This window comes from Patella vulgata, chromosome 9, assembly GCF_932274485.2.
Source record: "Patella vulgata chromosome 9, xgPatVulg1.2, whole genome shotgun sequence".
NCBI classification, from domain to species: Eukaryota; Metazoa; Mollusca; class Gastropoda; family Patellidae; genus Patella; species Patella vulgata.
Genome location: NC_065887.2, coordinates 40,042,025 through 40,062,637, shown reverse-complemented (window position 1 = coordinate 40,062,637; position 20,613 = coordinate 40,042,025). Strand labels below are relative to the sequence as shown.

Below are 20,613 nucleotides of genomic sequence, written 5' to 3'. Positions count from 1 at the left end.
ACAAAATCACTTTATTTTGCCATGCATATGATTCCTTTATTTATTATACTAACCAACAATTATATCATATTGTATTCTGTTAACCAATAAAACATCTATTATTTCCTTTATAACCTATCTGCACTTACACCATATTCCTAAAGTCATGGTTACAAACTGCTCATTAAACATTGCTAAATCAGATACTTATTATGAAGCATTTTTACCCTTGTGTCCAACTAAGTTACAAAACTCTGCATGTCCAAGAAAGTTATGGGAGGCATATTGATATGATCTCTGTCTGTCTTTCCATCCATGTGTCTCGATTTTATTTCATAAACCATACATGCATCAACCTATTATACTAGACATGCTTTTTGCTGGATTTAATAATCTTTGTATTACCATGGAAAAATATGTTTGGTATATACAGGTGCATCAAGTATAATCCAACATTCTGCAAGTTTTTTTAAACTTACCATTTTGATTAGTCGACACACAAACTGATGTAGTGGTTAATATGTTGCTTGTAATCATTGCTAGAGGAATATGTACTTATACCTACCGTCAATAAATTGTGAAAAATCCAATTTAAGTATTGAATTTCCCCCCAAGCAATATTAAAGCTAAAAATGGTTTTATACACCCCTTTTGATTATCAATATGGTTATATATGCGTGGAGTTCTTGTTGATGGTCATTTATTTTCTTAGAGTGATATTTAGAAAACCTGTAAACACTTTAGTATGTAAAGTTATATTTAAAGGTTTTTTTTCAAAATTTCAAAACAAAGACGCCATCCTTTATAAAATGGCTTGAATGACATAACTGCTAGTTGGCGTATATTTCATCACTTGGAAGCCTATCTTGATAAATATTCCTAAATCCTTTCCAACATATAACGATTTTGAGTAAAAGACATTTTTAGAGAGTGTAGCTGTATCTTTTGACTGTGGTAAAATATTAACAGGAATGTCTTTAGTATATATCTCTCCTAATCTTATTCTTAATGGAATTTCTTTACTATAGATATTTTAAAAGGAGTATATTTCTATACAACTTTCATAATCTCAGAAAGAAATACATTTCTTCTCTTTTTGTCATCTTCAAAGTTATAATTTGATACTGGTAATTTAGTAAAGTGAAAGTTGGTTCTGGCATCCAGAAAGAGTTAACATACCGTATATTCCCTACACGCCTGCTGCACAATCATTATCACTATTTATAGATAAATTAAGGAAAATTTTAGTGATATTTCTAAGAGTAAATATTATTTTAAAATCTTTAATTAAATAGGCTGAAGAAAATATGTAACATTACACGTCTAACTTTTATTTTGAAATTATGATGTGTCATAGGCTATCTTGTTTGTAAAAATAAGATACATTCCAATTATTTTAGTTGACAATTCTATTGATACATATACATAAATGATTAGTTGATATTATGCAAGAAGATAAATATTAAAAGTAACAGTAAATTACTGTCGAAAAACGAGGGGAAATACCCATCAAAGTAACTTTATTGAACATTTACCTCAATATGATTAAAGATGCAATATGTAAGAGCTAAATCTGCCTATTACAGGTATTTCTTTAGGCCTTAAATGTTATAAATCTGCCTATTACAGGTATTTCTTTAGGCCTTAAATGTAATATAAATTATCAATTAGACATTTATTAACACGACAAAACCATGATCAACTCTCAATGCCATTAGATGCCTCTGATATTAAGTAGATTAGAACAGTTTGGCCATTTAATGATTTACTATAAAGGTGGAGAAGCCAGGCTAAAAGACTCGAATGACCAGTATGGGGGTTACAATCGATGCACACATTGATAACTTCGCTCAAAATAAAGTAATTTGAATGAAATTTTCAATATATTCATTTTACATTATCTATAAATTTTGTGAAATATTATAGCAAGAACAACCAGCTCTTGTCCAAATCTTACATAATGTATCTTTGAAGCCGTTGATCGTGATTTGTGAAATATTGTATTCTCAACAATTGGCATCTTGTGGAGACAATATAAACTATCCCCACCACCTATAACTAAAATCATTGAACCGAGACAATATCTACCTTTGATAGTTTGATTCTGTTTTCTTAATTAAAGATACATTAGTTAAGAGTTTAATAAAGAGTTGGTCATTCTTGCTATAATAATTCAAAAATAGATGATAAAAAAAAAAAAATATTGAAAATTGCATTCAAATTACTTCATTCTCAGCCAAGTTATCATTGTTTGTAGTTTTGACAAGATGTGTGCACAGTGGTAACCAGGGCACTGGTTAAACATGTTGATAAGCACTAAACATGTTGACAAGAAAATTAATGTCTTGTTTATTTCGATGTATTTATTGACGGGCAATGTCGATGTACATGTATATATCTAAACAGTAAAGAACACACAAAAAAGTTACACACACAGAGTTACATACAAGATTCGGAACAAAATAAAACGAAACGAAATACAAAAATAAAACGAAACGAAAATACAATTTACAAACTACATTATTTTAATCTAGTTAAAATCTCGAGTATCTGATGCCATGGAGAGTGGATTATGGTCTTGTGTTAATAAATGTCTAATTAATAGTTTATATAAAATTTCAGACCTGGGAGATTTAGCTCTTGTATAGTGTATGTTTAATATGATAAATAATCAATTTGAGTATATTTGAGTTTGGATTGTTTGAAAAATACAAATGACGATTAGCAGCTTTAAAAAAAAAAAAAATGAGAGATAACTCTAATTAATATGAATTTCACTTTTTCACTGTGATTCAAAAGTAATATAGCCATTTGTCTACTAGGATTGCACAATTTTCACATGCACTCACTGAACAATTTTTTTTTTTTTTTTGAAGTTTCTTTAGTCAAATAGAAGATACTGTAAAAAAGAAAGATAGTTGTTCGGAACTTTGTAAATTTGAAATCACATTGTTCTAAGAAATAGAAATTGTGGTAGGATTATTATGATATAGTATTTCTAATATAATCTCCCCCATAATGTTACATTAGAATGGGTTCCATCCGTTGGTCCTTATAAACCATTCAAGATATAATAATGAACCTTTATACAAACATCAACCTATTATAGTAGTTGTGCCTTTTGCTTCATTAGAAATTTCTCTGATTGGATAATCTATATGTTGCCATGGTAACAAATTTGACTTGGAGGGGTACATAAAGGTGTAGAATATTGATGAGTCTTATTATTTGTTGTTTTTTGGGTTGGTTTTTTTTTTACCAAAAAATACTTTTACAATATGTGAGGTATATCTCGGGAAGGTTCTGATGATGTTAATTGCATTTTGAAAAGAGTGCTTCATTTGCTTTAAGGAAGGATATGGTCTAAAGCGCTTTAGAACATATGGTCTGTCATTAAGTCAGGTGGTGTGATTTCATTTCCTAGCTGGTACATGACTCATGGGTTTTCTTTGGGTCCTCCGGTTTCCTCCCACTACTAAAGACCCCTATGCACAAGTGAATTATTGAATTACTATGTAAGCATATGTTAGTCCCAAAATGACCTAGTTTGTGTTGAGTGGACTTTAATACCCATTTCTCTCTCTATTGTACAGTTCTCATTTGTTTTAGGGTTTTTAAGTCTTGTCCAGTTTTTGCAATGTGAGCTTTCCAAATAAATTAATTGACTGTGGTTTTGAAATCCCCGGATAATAACTTTGTATTTCACAATTTGTTGTCTATATTTGCCACATGATGATTTTGATTTTATTTCAATTTATTTTCATTTTTTTTTCTGTTAAATGCAATATTGATATTAATTTCATGAGTCATTTCTTAACATTGCATTTATTTTAGAACAGAGGGCCTGACAAGGACAGTTGTCTAGTCGTTCAGATGGTACCAAAAAACGAGGACCTGTGTATACATTGACGTGCACTTAGAATTGGCAGTTAGAATTCGATATAAGAGTAGGCCGACACGCCGCTGTCCAAGCAAAATTTCCCTAATAGCACACTGTATGGCGTATGCCCCTCTTCATCAGCCAAGTTGGAGCAGAATAGTAGGACGTTAAACCCCATTTCATTTACATTAATTTTACATTATTGTTGATTAAATCCCAGTTTTTTTCTCTTTTCAGTATCAACACTTCAGTTGTAATGACTCCCATGCAGTCATCGACGCCAGCCAAAGGAAGTGGTGCCAAAACAACATCATCCGGTTCCACAAACTATAGCATGAGCTTAGGATTAGCAGCCATATTGAATAGTCGTGAAACAGCAGGGTTAGACAGTGGTGTCAGTTTTAGGAGCAGTCCAAGTACGAAAATGTTTAAACTTCCTTTAGCTAAGTCAAACACTGAAACTGTGTCAAAATCGTCTCCGGAAAAGGTCACGACCTTCGCATCGCCAGATTCTGAGGCGTCAGGCGGAAATATTTTTAATAAACTGAAAAGCACTGGAGCCACTTTATACGAATACATGAGTGGAGCTAAAATTGAATCCAGTTCTCCGACATCACCCAAATCGTCATCTGAGGTCACACCAACAGAACCCAATGTTAAGGTCCTAACAAAATCGGAAACAAAAACAGGAGAGTCAGGAGTCTCAGGCAAATTGCTTCAACAAGGTGGAACGGGTGTGTTAGGAGCTTTAACATCGTTTAGACGTAGTGGTATTTTATAAAAATATCAGACCCGTTTATCTACATATACATATATCCAATTGTCTTTCAGTTGCCATAGTTTCGCAATTTGTATATAGAAAAAAATGGTTTTAATGTGAAAAAATGTAATTTTAATGAACTTATGCAAATCTGATCTGATTAATTGCATAATAATATAATTGAATAGTGCAGTGTGTGTGGTTGTTTTGTGTGATATCTATTTATATAAATTGGGTGCCAGTTTGGCTGCTTTAATATTGTAGCTGGTCCAAATCACAATATGATATTATCCAGATGAATATTACTGTGTGATAGTTCAAATTGTGTGTGTGGATCGCTTGCTTCAACTTGTATCAGTTTCAGACTGTGTGACATTATCTTCTGATGTTTAGAATTATATCAGGACACTGAATTTTGTCAAATTTGGTTAAAAAGAAGAAAAATTATGTATTGAATTTAAATTTCTCTTGTTCAGAAATTGATTCAACAAGCTTTAATAAATTGCTTTATGCCATGGCATGACAAGTTAGGATTGTGAGAAGAATTGAGTTGTTTCCCTTGACAAAACATAGTCACTTAAATAGCTTTTATCTTCCTACTAGTCGAAACTGATTGACGTAGAAATAGAAATGATCAAGCTTTAATATTTGCAGAAGAGAATCAAACTTGAATTATAATATCTCGACTGAAGTAAAATTGGTATGATATTTATTGTTTTAAATAAAGTAAGAGCTCATTGTGAATTAATCCATCTATTAAACCTTGTAATAATAAAAGCAGAGTTTTTTTTAAGAGGTTTCAGATTTGTTGTTGTAAGAACAGTTGGAAGAACACTTAATGATAAACCTGTGTGCAACTCCTTGAAACTCCTTGAAAATTCTGGAAAAATGAAAATATGATTTCCAATACTGGAAAAACAAGACTACTCCTTAAAACTCCTGGAAAATTAACATTTGTGCTTTCGCTATATATTTTAAGATATAAAACTGAACGTAGCCATCCAATGTTTCTTCAAAAGTTCACGAGTTCCTTTCCATAAATGGACTCGTCTTTGGTAGAATTCTATACAAGGACTCCTGGAATTTGGTAAATAATTCCAGGAAAACTCCTGGAATTTTAAGTGTTCTGGGTTGTGCACACCCCATGAAAAGGTTATCACTTTATTAGAGTTAAATTAGGTTACTGATTATAGGTCATATCAATAGTAATTTTGTCAGAGATATTAAAGGGGCATTATGATTAAATTCAGGTCTTTGTAAATTATGAAGAGTTTGTATATTTTTGTAGATATGATTAATAAGTTAATAACATATGTATATTGAATTGCTGCTAGGCACTAGTTTTACTTTAGCATTGTATATAGATAATATAGACAGCAATTAATATCTACATGTATGTATATATAGTTCCTTTGTAACCATGGTGATACAAGAATTTGATTAGACTCCAGGGATATAATTGTTTTTAATGTATTTATTTAATTTAAACCAAAACTTGAGCATTATGTGCAAGCCCCCTTTATCACTCTTTAGTTTCAATTAAAAATTTAAACAATATTTTGACAATAAACATTTAAACTATATTTTTTTTGGATTTAAAATATAGGTAGGCCTCGAGAAAGTTGTTTGAAAAAAGTATGAATTTGTTCAAAAATCTTGTTCCAAACAGTGACAGTTTAAATTTTTTAAAGAAGAAAATCTGAATTGTTTGTAAGGTCTTAATGAGGCTGGTTTGAAACATGGATAGAACTATTTTTATTATTGAACTTTGATAGAACTTGGCAAGTACATATAACGGTACTGGTAAACCCAGGGCTTTAGTCACAGAATTTAAACTTAAATATTTGAAGAATTCTGCCTTTTCTTTGGGCAAAATCTGAAAAGAATTGTCTGCATCATTAAAATATATTTTACTGACCTCATAACCTGTGTACATAATACAATGTATTATATATATTCCTACCTTCGATCTTATATAAACTTTCTTATATAAACATCTTTATTTTATGTCTTGTATTTAAAAAATCTACATTTTATTTCAATTCTGAAAAGTGCTTATTTTAATTTATATGTTAAATGTGTGTGTGTTAGATAATTATAAATGATAGTTTGTTTTCTGCGAAAACACTGATTTTAGATTTTGTTATAAAGGACTTATTTATCTTTAGCAGCGTTTCCTCCCAGTGACATGTTATACTTATCATAAACTTCATCTGTCGATTTGGTGATAAGAATTTGAATTTCATAACTTTGAAGAAATTATCTCTGAATTTATCAAAGTTACTCCCCAGAAATTCTTATCTATCTTAAAGATTCTTAGAACTGATAAAAAAAAAACTATTAACCCTTTAATGGCTGCATCTTCCTCTTTACATTACTGATTGAAACTTAAAGAGCAATGTTTTAGGATTAATGGGTTAATAACAATTTTATAAATTCTAAAACTTTTTCAAAGGGATTATAATTTTCCATGAGATCTTTGATGGTGCACATTAAGGAAATATAATTATCTTCGCTATTGAATAAAATATTTTAGGTTAAGATTTAGTTTTGTATCATGTTAATATAGACGTTTTTCTTAAAAATATATAAAATTATAGACAATTTGCTGAATTCCATTCCATACAGATTATTGAGTTTACTTTTTTAAGAAATGAAACGAAAAAATACAGGAGAGATTTATTGTTTGTATTTTTAGAGTAGAAATGACAACAGACATTTTTATTATTATTTTATATTTTACATTTGACAAGAATGAAAAATAGAATAAATAATTAAATAAAATTATTTTTATGGAGTTTTTTTTTTTTATGGGGAAAAATCAATTATATATGATTCTATTTACAAGGATAAGAAGGATGCTGTAATTTGAAACTCAGATGATGGGTGTGTCTCTACCATCCTTTACTGTCTGGCTCTTGGAACAGATTGTCTAAATACAGTCAAGAGCAATACAGCAGAGAAATCTCACTGAATCTCAATCCATTTTTCGGGCAATGTGTTTCCATTTTCCGCACAAACATCAGAGAGCACAGAAATAAAATTATATTCTTGTAAAATGAAATCGCTTCCGGTTCACAGTTTGAAAACTATAATACTTAAGACCTAGCGTAATAACATTTGTGAAAAACTCGGTTTAGTTAATGATTGATTCATTCTGAAAAGTCGGTGACAAAGAGAATTATCGTGCAAATAGTCCCCGCCATATCTTCATTAAATTTCTATAATAGAATATCATCAAACAATGGGGGTTGGATGGCCGAATGGTTAGCACCTGCATGTTGTATCATAAGGTCTGTCATTGAGTCAACTGGCGTGGTTTCGATTCAGCGGTTGTACGTGACAAGGAGTAGGTTTGCCTGTCCAACCTCATGGCTTTTCTCCGGGTCCTCTGGTTTCCTCCCACTGCTAAATACCCCCTAGGCGCAAGCAAATTGTTGAAATAAAACTGAACCATGTTAGTCCCGAAGTGACCTGGTTTGTGTCAAGTGGCTGTAAAACCCCATTTCTATCGTCTGGAGGAGTTCCCAGAAAACACTTTTTCAAATATAATGCTTTAGACGATGCAAGGGAAACAACTCCATTAAATTGTTTTAAATGTTTATTAGACCTCAACATAATCAGTAGACAATCTTAGGTAGACCCTAAAATAAAAAGCAATGTGCTTGCTGAACCAGTTCCACCAACAAGATCTTGGGGTCGTTTTGTTTTCAAATATTCCACTGCCTTGGTTCGATGTGATGTATCAAGAGGTGCCAAAGCAGCATGACAGAAAGCCTTCCATCCCTGCAAAAAGGGTTACAAGAAATAGAAAACGAAGTCTCAGAACAATTGATAAATTTATAAAAGGAATTTGAATCACAAAACTTTAGATCTCTAAAATTAATTGTACTTACCACTGCTAGTTGTCTCATGTCACCAGGGTTTGTGAGATGATATTGGGGTGACTGAGCTGGATCAATCGCCCATTCACAACTTTGTTTAATACTACTGGCCCATTCCTGAAAATGCCAATGTTTTTTACATTACGGCATATACGACTACGTGCCGTGTTATAATCAATATATGACAATGCGTCCTAACAAATTCTTTAAAATAAAACCTAATGAAAACTTTCAAAATTAAATTAATTTGACTATAATAAAATTATTAATATTCGAAATAGAACTGGATCCCCCTAATTATGGAAAGTCGTTCGGAGGGACGAAAAATGGAGGTTCCGTTTACACATTGACGTGAACATAAAAGAAGCATTAACAGTAGACCGTAGTGCCGCTGTCAGGGCAAAAAGTCCCTCATTGCGCACTGTATGGCATATGCCCGTATTCATTAGCCCAGTCGATGCAGAACAGTGGGGCGTTCAAATCCCAGTTTATTTCACTTGGTATCCGAGAAAATGCACTTTACCTTATCCACCCAGTATTTTGAAGCTGCAGTTAATGGAATAACTTGTATACCAACAAGACACCCATGTCGCATTGGAAATCTGTTTGGATCACATGCCCAGTCTAAGGTGTATACATAGAATGCATTCTCTGCGATCTGACCGACCACTCCGATCTGTTGTAGCATGGGTGGGAAATTGTGACGGTTGTGTTGACGCACTTGCCAATATTCTCTTACAGACAGGATTTCTGATGCTAACATAATTTGTCCGACATGTCGTAATTGTTGATCACCGAAGGCGTCTCCCAGTGCTGCTAATCCGTGATAGCAGTTTATACTCTGAAAGGAGAAAAATTACATCTAAATGATTCACACCTATTTAAAAGAAACCCATAAGTAAGAAATGATCATTGTCCTGTATTTTATATTGTATTTAACTCTGTATTTTTACATTGTATTTAACTCTGTATGTTTATATTGTATTTACCTCTTTAACTCTGTATGTTTATATCGTATTTAACTCTGTATGTTTATATTGTATTTAACTCTGTATGTTTATATTGTATTTAACTCTGTATTTTTATATTGTATTTAACTCTGTATTTTTATATTGTATTTACCTCTGAGGCTGATTCCTCCTGTCTTTCACCAGGAACTACTCCGGTAGCCCACGAGAAACCGGTGTAGATATCTTTATGTCGTACCACTGGGAATCGGGTATCTTTATAAGACGGATTTCCCACATCACGTGCTATCGCATATATTCTGGCCTTATTAGCTGGAAGAATAGTGAATAGTTTAAATTCTGTTTGAATCAGAACAAATTTAAACCTTTTTAGCTGGAAGATTAGTGAATAGTTTAAAATCTGTTTGAATCAGAAAAAATTTAAACCTTTTTCTAAAACATTTTTAAAAATTGTCTTTAGTTATCTAGCAAGTGCGTGAGTGGCGGTATATCCCAGATAACATATATCCCAAATGTTTGTTATGCTTGTTACTTTTACGTCGGAAATTAACGTTAATATATCGTGAATTTTACGTTAAATTAACAAACATTTTGACAAGGATGGAAATCTATTCGTTTATTTTAACTTAAATCTAACGCTAGATGAACATGATTTTCTAAGGATAACTTTTTTGAGCAAACGTTAAAAATAATCCCTGATTTGATTATTTACAGATCAAGTTGAGGTTTAAGTTGTTGGTTGTTTCGTTGGCCATGGTAGTTTATAGTTTGATAGTTAGGGTTTTTAAAAGATGTGTTTTTTTTCTGCTAGCGGAGAGTTCTGCTGGTTGTCTAGATAGTGTTTTAATAGAAGCTGTACTTACTCCTTCCCCAGTTCTGGTGATGTTTCACATAATATGCTATAGCGTAGAGAAAATACCCAAGATGAAAATGATGATCGTTGTAGTAGGGGAAGCCGTAATCAGTGCCAAATTCTAGACCACCATCTGTTCCTCGTAAAAACATTCCACCCCAAACATTATCATAGTGAAACTTCCATTTATTGTCCAACGTATCTACAATAAATAAAGCAATTTGTGATGGCGCAGTCAGTAAGGTACCGGTTCGCTAACCCAAACGTCCAAGGTTTCATCCCGTTGTTGATCGAGAAAGTTCATCGGGATTTTCTGTCGTGGTTTCTCATTGTGAGTTGTGCAGAACAGTGAGTCTGGCAAGGATGGGACGAAAAACCGAGATGTACACGAGAGCGTGCAAGTAAAAGAGCTTTTGGCAGATGGGATTCGAAACGCAGAAAATTAGGACGTCAAACTTCATTTACAATAAATAAACATAGTGCCATCTATCATGATGGGCATTCAAGTCCATAGATACAATGTCACAAATATTACGAACGTACGTTAACGTAGCCGGGTAAACGTACCAAAATAACTGGCACAGAGTGTGTGTAAGAGAGAGAGAGAGCGAGAGAGAGAGAGAGAAATGGGGTTTAACGTCCACTTGAAACAAACTAGGTCATATCGGGACTAATATACATGTATGGTTCAATTTTATTTCAATAATTCGCTTGCACTTAGAGAAATTTAGCAGTGGGAGGAAACCAGAGTACACGAAGAAAACCCATAAGGTTGGACAGGCGACCCTACTCCTTGTCATGTACAACCAGGGAATCGAAATCAAGCCAGTTGTCTCAATGACAGACCTTATGATGCAGCGCCATTCAACCCCTCCTGGCACACAGTAGTCATGGCAACACAGTATCAGGGTTTATAAAAAGAGTAAGCATGCACTGCCTCTCGCGTGACACCTCAGCTACAATAATATTTAACTGATTATTATTCCTATGTTAAATTATCAACTTACCGTCAATTCTCAACCACTTGTCTAGACAGGTTTTAATGGAGTCATCTAGTTTTTGATAATGATTGGTACCAAATGCTCTCGAGATACTGGCGAGTCGCGAAACTAGACCGAGAGCTTTACCAACATTATAACTATCAGAATGGGCACATGTTGACATTAGATTTACATTAGCAGCATCTCGCTCAATAGCATCAAGTATAAGCTGTAAAGAATGGAATTGAAACGAGAAAATAGAAACAAAATGTTCAACAAACTCAACCTGCAAAACACTTAGCCCAACAGCCTAGTTTCTGTGCAACACTTTTGAATAGTTCCCCCATCATTCCCCAATTCAAGGAAAGACAACTCTGTTCAGGAGATCGACGTTAAATATTAATAACTTTATGTTCACAGCGACAAGCGAAGGTAGGGGCCTGCGTTCAAATCCAACACATTATTATAGCTAATTCTAAAAGGAGATAGTCTTACCTTATGATTTGTGGAATCGTGTTTGATTCTATCAACAGCAGCACTTTGTGGTTCCATAGAAGCTGGCTGAAGATCATGTTCCAACAGCCAATCATTTGCTGATACTGTCTTGAAACCATACACGGAATTCTTTAAGCCATGTGGGTTGGTGTTCTTCAGTAACAGTTCCTAAAAGAAAGAGGCGTAACTTCATGTACATCTGTTTTCTTCCATAACAATTCTTAAAAGAAAGGGCATTTTGACAAGGCATAAAATCACTTGAACTCCTGTCAATTTAGGAACTGTAATTCTGAATATGGGATTTAATTTGCGAACTTTAATTTTATTGTGGTAGAAATCATGTGGTAAGCTTGGGGGTGTTCTAACTCGAGAATGTATGCATTGTATGTCTAGGATGCCTGTTTTGATTCTCGACAGAAGCATTTGGTCACACGTCGCTTGCATTTATGAATTTGATTGAATCACAGAAAATTAGAGTTTACCTGGTGCGGCATTGCTACCATCATCAGTTTTCCGTTCGCGGCTTCTCTACCAGATTTATCTTTAGCCATCCATTCGAAACTCATGTAACCCTTGTTCCGGGCATCACTGACACAATAAGATACGTGAGGTTTGTATGAATAAACTTCGGCATGTGGGTCCAAATAATTATCGTTCCTTTTATCACCCCTTGGACCAGCTCCCAGATAGCCAAGCTGTACCAAACCAGAGTAAGCATTACCAGAATGGGGCACAGAGAACGTTATTTGTCCATTAGCTTCGTCAACTGAGCCTTGGACAGCTTCAGTAAAGTACAAAACAAACTTTCGTGTCTGGTGGGGCAGCTCATCGCCAGGTTCGTTGAGCTCCAGAAGGAATTTTTTGTTGGCGGCCAGGGTGTTGACTATCTTTGGTTTAGCCGTATGACCTGTCTCTGGAGCTGTGGTAATGTGGTTAGTGTTACCTCCTTTGTTACCACTGTTTACAGCGCTACCACCACAATGAACAACGTAAGCCTTCTCAAACCAGTTGCCCATGGGCAGGGTTGTATACCCGATGATGTTTAGAGCTACCCTACAAGAAAGAGGAGAAATTGATTGATGATACTGTTAAGTAATTACAAGTACTTCAATATCGAAGAACAGTAAAAACATTTGTCTGCAACTTGGTTGACGAAGCCACGAACACCAAGTGGACGCTATGCATGTTGTACAATTAGCTAATCCACCAATATATGCGATTCTTACCGGACTGTATCTGCGGTCACTTTCTTCTTGATGATTACATCAATCCCTTGTCTGGTGCACGTACTGGACGTGCATGTGTGCATGGCGGGTGTTTGTTTCCACTTGGTTGTAGTTTCCACAGCGTACTGAACCTGGAGGAAATAGGTCAAATGAGTAATAAGTATAAATATACATACACACTATGTTCCCTGTAAGACGCGACTTGGATTTCAGAAGACTAAATCTTGGTATCAACACGAATCTTATCTTATCAGCATTAACACTTCTGGTTTCAAAACGGAGATCTTACCTTCATTACCTTCACAGGAGTGGTACTTATGGAATCAACACAGATCTTACTTAAACAAGAATGGTTGGCCCTACTTCCGGTATCAACAAGAATCTTATCAACACTATTACTTCCGGTGTCAACACCAGACTTACCTTATCAACAGAGTATCAATATTAAACTTACTTTATCAACACCTGCTATATTATTGGTACTTCCGGTATCAACGCGAATCTCTAGGTTACGATTACTGTCACATTTAGCTATCACACTAATATCTTCTACTCCTCGTTTAGACTGAACTGACCTTTTTCCGGATCCTGTACACGCGGCTGTTTTAGGATGGTCTCCCCAACTGAGCGGTAGAACATAATGTCCGATATAGTTCACAGCAAAAGCCATTGTACCTGTAGCAATAAATGACCATTATGATAGATCATGTATAGATTACAAGGAGTAAGGGACAAACCCCTCAACGGTTACTTGATAGAAAGCCCCAATACACCAGTATAAAAGTAAATATAGCGTTTAAAACATGCCCTAAAAACATTTACTGAATTCACATACAACTCTTTTCAAAAACAAAAACTTTAAATTGATCCGATAAGTAAAGTAAAATATGTTAGAGCACCGACTATACTCTAAAGTAAAGAATGTCAGAGTACTGACTGTACTCTAAAATAGAATATGTCAGCGTATCGACTGTACTCTAAAATAGAATATGTCAGCGTATCGACTGTACTCTAAAATAGAATATGTCAGAGCATCGACTGTACTCTAAAATAGAATATGTCAGAGTATCGACTGTACTCTAAAAAAGAATATGTCAGAGCATCGACTGTACCCTAAAGTAAAAGATGACAGAGCATCGACAAACGCGTCAGGCGTTCCTTAATGTAGCCTTCGTTATACGTAAATAATTATTCGCAGGATTTCTTATACTCTATCTATAATAGTCATGGAGTCGAATAAGTCAAAAGACAATAAAAAATATACCTGAAGCGTTTGGTATTACTATGGAAACCGTTTTACCATCAGACGAAACCTTGCAATGACTAGCATCACAGCTCCTCATTGTTTTCTGTTGCCACGTGTGTTGAGTTTGGGCAGCCCATTGTAACTTAGTGACATCTTTTATAGGTCGAGTATTGTGAAGGCTGATATGGAGATTCCCACCATGACAGACTCCAGTTAAATATCCACTTCCTCCATCTGCCGCTAAAATATTGAATCACGGCAAAGATGCATTTGCCTAAAAACAGAGCAATCTGCCGCGGACCCTATCATCAGTTGCTGGTACACCACAACTGATAAGTTGGCCCCAATGATTTACCGAGGGGACAGAAATCAAAACTTCGACGAATTGTCCAGAATGATGACTGGCATCTCGCAAACAAGTCACTTATTGACCGTACCTGGCGATTCCAACCAGTGAAAGGGGACTATTTTCCCCAGCTACAACTACAAACAAACAACGTAGACTGGCCCTTGTCAATAAAACAAAATCAACAATTATATTAGCCAGATCTGGAGGGTAAATCCTAGCAGTCCTAACGTTGACAACCATACGAAATGACGGAACTCTTCGTTTAGGTCATGTAAACAAAACGTTATCGATGGCATTCTTACCTTTTACGAACACCAGTCCTTATACCACCCGTCACTAGGCCCATCTGTCATGGTGTCCTCTAACAGGTCTAGTACCCTCTTCACCTTATTGGTACATCATATATTTTAATATCATTGTAAAAGCGTTGCCATTTACTTGGGACTTTGTTTTAATATTCAGCTGTCACAATGTCTATTTGTTTATTAAGAATTGAAAAATGGCGCATGCTCCAATTAACCATATTGCACGTGTAATGAATGCCCGGATTATCGATTTGGTACGACATAGTGTTAGAAACCTTGATCAACAGATTCTGTAATCTCCCCAAATTTGCCTGCGTTAAGCATTTTATAAACGAAAACAGTTTTCTTCGTCTGACACCCACTATGAATAAACGATAGATGGACCTCTCGGCTGCCGACATTCACGCAAAATAAGTTAAGGCCACAAGAAAGGTTCTGGCGGGTTAGAGTAAATATCTCTGCGGCAAACCCGTTTCCTTGCAAAAGACATACTTTCGGCTATTTACTAATGCAGTGATTCTCAACCAGTGTGCCGCGACACACAGGTGTGCCGCGACATCTTCCTAAGTGTGCCGCGAAATTTGGAACGGCACAATAAGACAATTCCTCTCTAAGAAGCCAGATATTTGACTGATGAAATTCGAAACACTGCAATAAAGTAAGTTCATAACAGTGTTTTTCATCTAGTTAGTTTGAGTCATTCTATGTGTCTATGACTAGTCTGTGTCTACGGTTGTATGCCATCTATGACTTGCCATGTTTTTATTTTGCAAAATTCAAACATTGTTCATATATATTTAGCCAGGTGGGCCGCTATTTTGTCATGAGTTCCAAGGTGTGCCGTTGGCAAAAACAGTTTGACAACCACTGAACTAATGCAATCAGGGAGTGATCAGTACATAAAAGCGGAACGTTTTCATGTCTATCATTGCCTACCTGACGGTTCCATAGGACAACCAAATTTAACAGCATGTCCATTGATAGAACTCAGACAGTATGGTTTAATTACTGGATTGGCGTTCTTTAAGATATGAGTAAGTAGAGTTGCTCCCCTTACAACAGGAACCTAAACGAAATAATAATTTAGTGTAACATTGTGGAAAACAACAATTATCATTCCCGACAAAACGACACATCGGCCATCAAACATTGCCCTGGTCCCAACCTGCAGACAATATCTAAGTTTTCATGGCTTAATCTACGCTAAACTGTACTCAAATTAATAATTTAACTTTTATTTAAATAACCCCCATAACACCAAAATCTCAACACTGGACACTCAGATTAAAAAGCGATTAATCAAAGATTGTACCCAACATCCATAGGTGGTATTCACTTGATTATATCTTCTTCAGATATTGTCAGATGTTGCTAGTATATTTCAATTCGTCTCATCTTTGTGGATTCTTTACAAAACTGAACCATTTTTGAACTATATTATTTTAAGAGAGAGAAATGGTGTTTGACATCCACTCGACATAAACTAGGTCATTTCGGGACTAACATATGGTTCAATTTTATTTCAATAATTCGCATGCGCGTAGGATCTTTAGCAATGGGAGAAAACCCGGAGAAAACACACGAGGTTGGGCAGGCGACCCTACTCCTTGTCACATACAACCGGGGAATCGAATCCACGAATGTTGACTCAATGACATACCTCACGAAACAACGCACACGCGTTAACCATTCAACCACGACCCCTACCCCCCATTACTTTAAGAGAGCCGAGATTCACGATATTTTAGTTTGCTGGGGTTCCAAAATCGAGGACATGATGACCAGATCAGCTGCTTTAAAGAGCAACAATTGATTTGCCAAGTACAGTATGTAGTAAAATTTTAGATTTAATTTTGTCCATCCCAATACATGGCATTTGGGAACCATGATTAGTTTCAATAGTAGGCATGGTATAATAGATTGAATACAAAAAATCCAGTAAACATTATATGGCAAAATTCGAAACAGAAGTAAGAGGACTTCCTAACGGTGCATAGAAAATCAAAGTAGGAACATTTATTCCGGACATTTAAGCATACTCTACCGTATAAACGACACCCTCCAAAAGCTAAACAAGCGCAGACTGTAAAGTAACAGAAGCAAAATATCAGCCAAAAAGATCTGTAGATCTAAATGGCGGGCATAAGATCTATAAAAGGAGATTTAATCGTTCGTTATTAGCAGCCTGGTCTGATAGTTTTATTTGGTCTATCATAGAGGATTAAATGAGACATGTACGCCCTTTAATTTGAGACAATCTACTCCACGTGTTAACGGAATTAGAGTACGTGTATAATGATCAATGCTCACCTCCATGCTTCCTCCATGTCCATTGTATATAAAGTTTGCAAATAAATCACCAAAGTCTGTAAGAGTAGGCTCCCCTGCACCAGCTATTCCAATTCTAACTCCTGATTTTCCTGAAATTAAAATAATCACAATGTGTAGGTTTAGTCGACCATGTGCTCATGTTTTCTGTGTTTGTCATATAGTGTAGCTAAATGTCGCAGAATCGTCAGTGGTCTAAATTTTGGAGGGGTTGATCATTGGTCCTTCAGCAACTTAATCCACAGCTGAAAACGACAAGAGTTAGGAACGCCTATCTAACTACTACCCCTCGCTACCACGATTTTATTTTACTGATTCAAATATTGAAATATAGAATTATCAACAACATGATTCAGTTAAATGTATATTAAGCGAGCGCTCTGTTGTCTTGCCTGACAGAACTATATGCCAAGACAGCAGACGTCTGGTTAGAACTGGGAAAGAAACCCGGGGTGATTAGCGGACACATACCCCCCCCCCCTTCCCTAACAATTTAAGGGTACATTTCAAAATCAAATATATGACAATACAGTACCTGAAAACACCCCCATCGGATTTCCGTCAGGACCAGCAACCATCTGTTTCAAGTTAGTTCCCATTTTGTCGAGTCTGTTCCAGGGTTGTCCGGATTGCCAAGCGGATTGTTCTTCCATAAGATCGGTTCTGTCGGACTTGGTCCACCTGTCCATTGTGTAAGCATCATATGTGACGCCATTTTTGTCCATGTTTGCTACAAGTATAAATTATCAGGTTTCTTAACCTTGTGAAAAATAAGCTTAAATACCTTCAGTTATAAAATACACGTCCGATACAGACGTCATAACTACTTTCAAATATAGAATGGACGTTCAGTGCAGATGGAGGTGTTTGCTCTGATTTGCTCTGAAAGTTGAAGAATTTGGACACCAAACTAGTGGCTTAAATAGAGATGTGTCGTCCTGGGTGATTCTTGAGTTCGTCCTCATCCCTCTGGAACCCCCAGGAGTACATTGGTTAACTTCCAAGCCCTAACCTCCTTGTCCTGGAGAGGACGGGTGTACTGGTGCAGCCGGTGCCAATAATGGGCCAGAGGGTCGATAGATAACCACTTTGTTTACGTCTGCATGGCCAGTATTCGTGCCACAAAACCCTTGATTCGATCCCCGATGTAGTACTATGGAAATGGAGGAGTGGGGGGGGGGGTAAAATTTGTTTTGCTCCAGCACATAAAAATTCTGTTAGTGGTCCTTCGCGTAACACATGATTATTCAACTTTCATGGTTCCTATTAAAGATACGAGTTTAATAAAATCAGGCAAACCTTCATATGGAAAGAGTCTTAAAGGAATTGAGTTTGGCTTGATGTGATTAGTTGCAAAGTGTCCAGTAGGTAGAGCTCTAGACCGTCTGAGATTGCCGGTTCTGGTTGGTTTAGCACGACCTTCAAGCTCATTGTTAGCACCAAATATGGTAATTGGATCTGTTGTATCCAGGGGCTTATCTTCAAGGTGTACACAATTTCCCGGTAATGCTGCAGACACGTGTTGACTATACAGACCTATATAAATAGATGTTTTCATATTATTTACTATATTAACAGGTTTTTATTTCTGGTATTCTTACACGTTATGCTAACCCCGAAGAAGCGAGTGCACTGTTTAAAAATTGTAGAACCACTGTAGTCACCTGTCCGTTACCACATAGGGGTGAATGGAAGTCTAGGGGTGAATAACTACTGTACTATTTGTGGGTCCCCTGAAAATTTCCTATGTAGAACCAGAGCATAGGGTTAATTACACGAATGTAGGGTTTCTTCTGCCATTGAGCAACGCCACTGAAGACGTTTACCGTGGCTACCCAGCCCACGTTGCTGATTGAGAATGATAGTTCAGGCTTCAGTTTCGCACAAGTGTAGGCCCGACTCTGTTTCCGACTTTGTTGTACTATGGAACATCTGAATACAGATTATTAAGAGCATGGGTCGTTCACCCCGAGCCCACAGGAAGTTAGTATTATCAACTTATCTTTATTATTGCGTATTCTAAAATGACTAGAACTCTTTGATTGTGGACAAAACTAACTTGTCGATTTTATTAGATTTTTATATGCTTAATCTTTATCGTCAGCTGGCAGACTATCGCCATTCAGGAGAAGACCGACGTCAAGACCGATCGCATTATTTCTATTGAAAATCATTACTTAATTGGGTTTTTTCCCAATTTGGTTGAAGCCTGTATCATTACAGGCCCGGGACTGTACAGCGCAGTGGATTCTTAAGACTGGGCCCCGGGAATATACAGTTGATTTGATATTTATTGTTTATTTCTTGCAATATCTATGTAGTTTATCTTTTCGGTACTGTTTTGTGTGTTGAAAATTAATCTACAGATAAAGCCAGTTTTAAGATGTTGTGTTCCACTGTCGACACCGTATCTGGTCAGCTCTATTTATCTCGAAAATCGGTGTCTGAATACTGTCAGGCTGCATTTCCGGCTGTTTATTTTTCAAAATTTTCGCTACTTTGACCCCCATAATGGGACTTCCTCCAGGTTCGCAAGTCCGTTCGTTTGACACTATCCACTCTGATCGGATAAATTAGTGGGCAGGCGACATCCGTATCTGGTCAGATCTCGAGCCTTTGCCCGCGTAATCTTTGACTTTGCCCCAGCTTTGCCCCTCCAACCACCGGCAGCTACCAGGTCTTGTGCACGACACAGAAAGGTTGTTTTACTTATAAATAATAATAACACACCAGTTACCCCTTCCAACAACCATTTGAATGATCACCACATTTCAAATTGTTATTTATAATTCTACCCAGTAGCCTCTAGCTTCTGAAATCCATATCCGGCCCACTGAATTAGTTAGTAGCCGTAAGTAGTTATTACTATAGGAAATGACAACGGCCCACAGCTGCGATTAACGTTTTTTAAAACCAAATAAAATCAGGGATACATATAACAGAATTAGACTGTCTGTAATATCCCAGTTATAATGAATTGGAAACTTACATAACAGTAAAACAAAGGCACTAGTCCCAGTTACTCTCGACCTCTTCATTATATGGATTTCAACAAGTCTATGAACAATTGGTACAACTTTATTATCTGTGTTTATAATCTACAGGTCGATCTTATCTCTATTATAACACCGGCGTGATCGCTGAAATGTTAATAGGCCTTGGAATGAAATGGGGTTTGAAGTTGCATCGAAACTTTACTAAGGTCGTTTTGACTATAACAAATGGCAATTTTATTTCTATGGCTACGTGTGAAGTGCTAATTTTGCCCAAACATTGGTATTTCTGATTATTCCTCTGGTAATACGGTGCATAGTTCCCTCACCAAAAGGTCGTGCTCGCGGGTTAGATTCTGGTGTTTGC

General features: G+C 36.0%; 2 protein-coding genes across 8 annotated transcripts in view; one reads left to right on the top strand and one right to left on the bottom strand.

Annotated features, from left to right (window-relative positions):
• LOC126831946 (trafficking kinesin-binding protein 1) overlaps positions 1–7,408 on the top strand; it is a 48,606-nt gene extending 41,198 nt beyond the window's left edge. For all 7 annotated transcript variants that reach the window (XM_050562608.2, XM_050562607.2, XM_050562609.2 and 4 more), the window contains one exon: positions 4,097–7,408. In XM_050562608.2, coding sequence (XP_050418565.2) covers positions 4,097–4,640 — 544 coding nt within the window. In that variant the 3' untranslated portion in view covers positions 4,641–7,408. The remainder of the gene's footprint in view (positions 1–4,096) is intronic.
• Positions 7,409–8,202: 794 nt separating this feature from the next.
• On the bottom strand, positions 8,203–20,309 carry LOC126832341 (uncharacterized). The gene is made up of 16 exons (XM_050563093.2): positions 20,243–20,309; positions 18,553–18,789; positions 17,789–17,983; positions 17,236–17,345; positions 15,862–15,991; positions 14,290–14,511; positions 13,480–13,700; positions 13,026–13,156; positions 12,282–12,852; positions 11,800–11,967; positions 11,332–11,533; positions 10,335–10,526; positions 9,626–9,783; positions 9,027–9,344; positions 8,516–8,620; positions 8,203–8,405 (listed from the first exon to the last, which is right to left on the bottom strand). Exons 1-16 carry the CDS (start codon positions 20,289–20,291, stop codon positions 8,253–8,255), a joined length of 3,162 nt encoding a protein of 1,053 aa, XP_050419050.2. The 5' UTR covers positions 20,292–20,309; the 3' UTR covers positions 8,203–8,252.
• Between the last annotated feature and the right edge of the window lie 304 nt (positions 20,310–20,613).

What these genes read in the sequence shown, in the direction of transcription:
- LOC126832341 (XM_050563093.2), bottom strand. Translation starts at nt 20,291, where the DNA reads ATGAAGAGGTCGAGAGTAACTGGGACTAGTGCCTTTGTTTTACTGTTA. An exon ending in TCCGATGGGGGTGTTTTCAG is followed by an intron (nt 17,346 to 17,788) that starts GTACTGTATTGT and finishes TTTTAATTTCAG; the next exon opens with GAAAATCAGGAGTTAGAATT. An exon ending in GACATGGAGGAAGCATGGAG is followed by an intron (nt 15,992 to 17,235) that starts GTGAGCATTGAT and finishes TATTTCGTTTAG; the next exon opens with GTTCCTGTTGTAAGGGGAGC.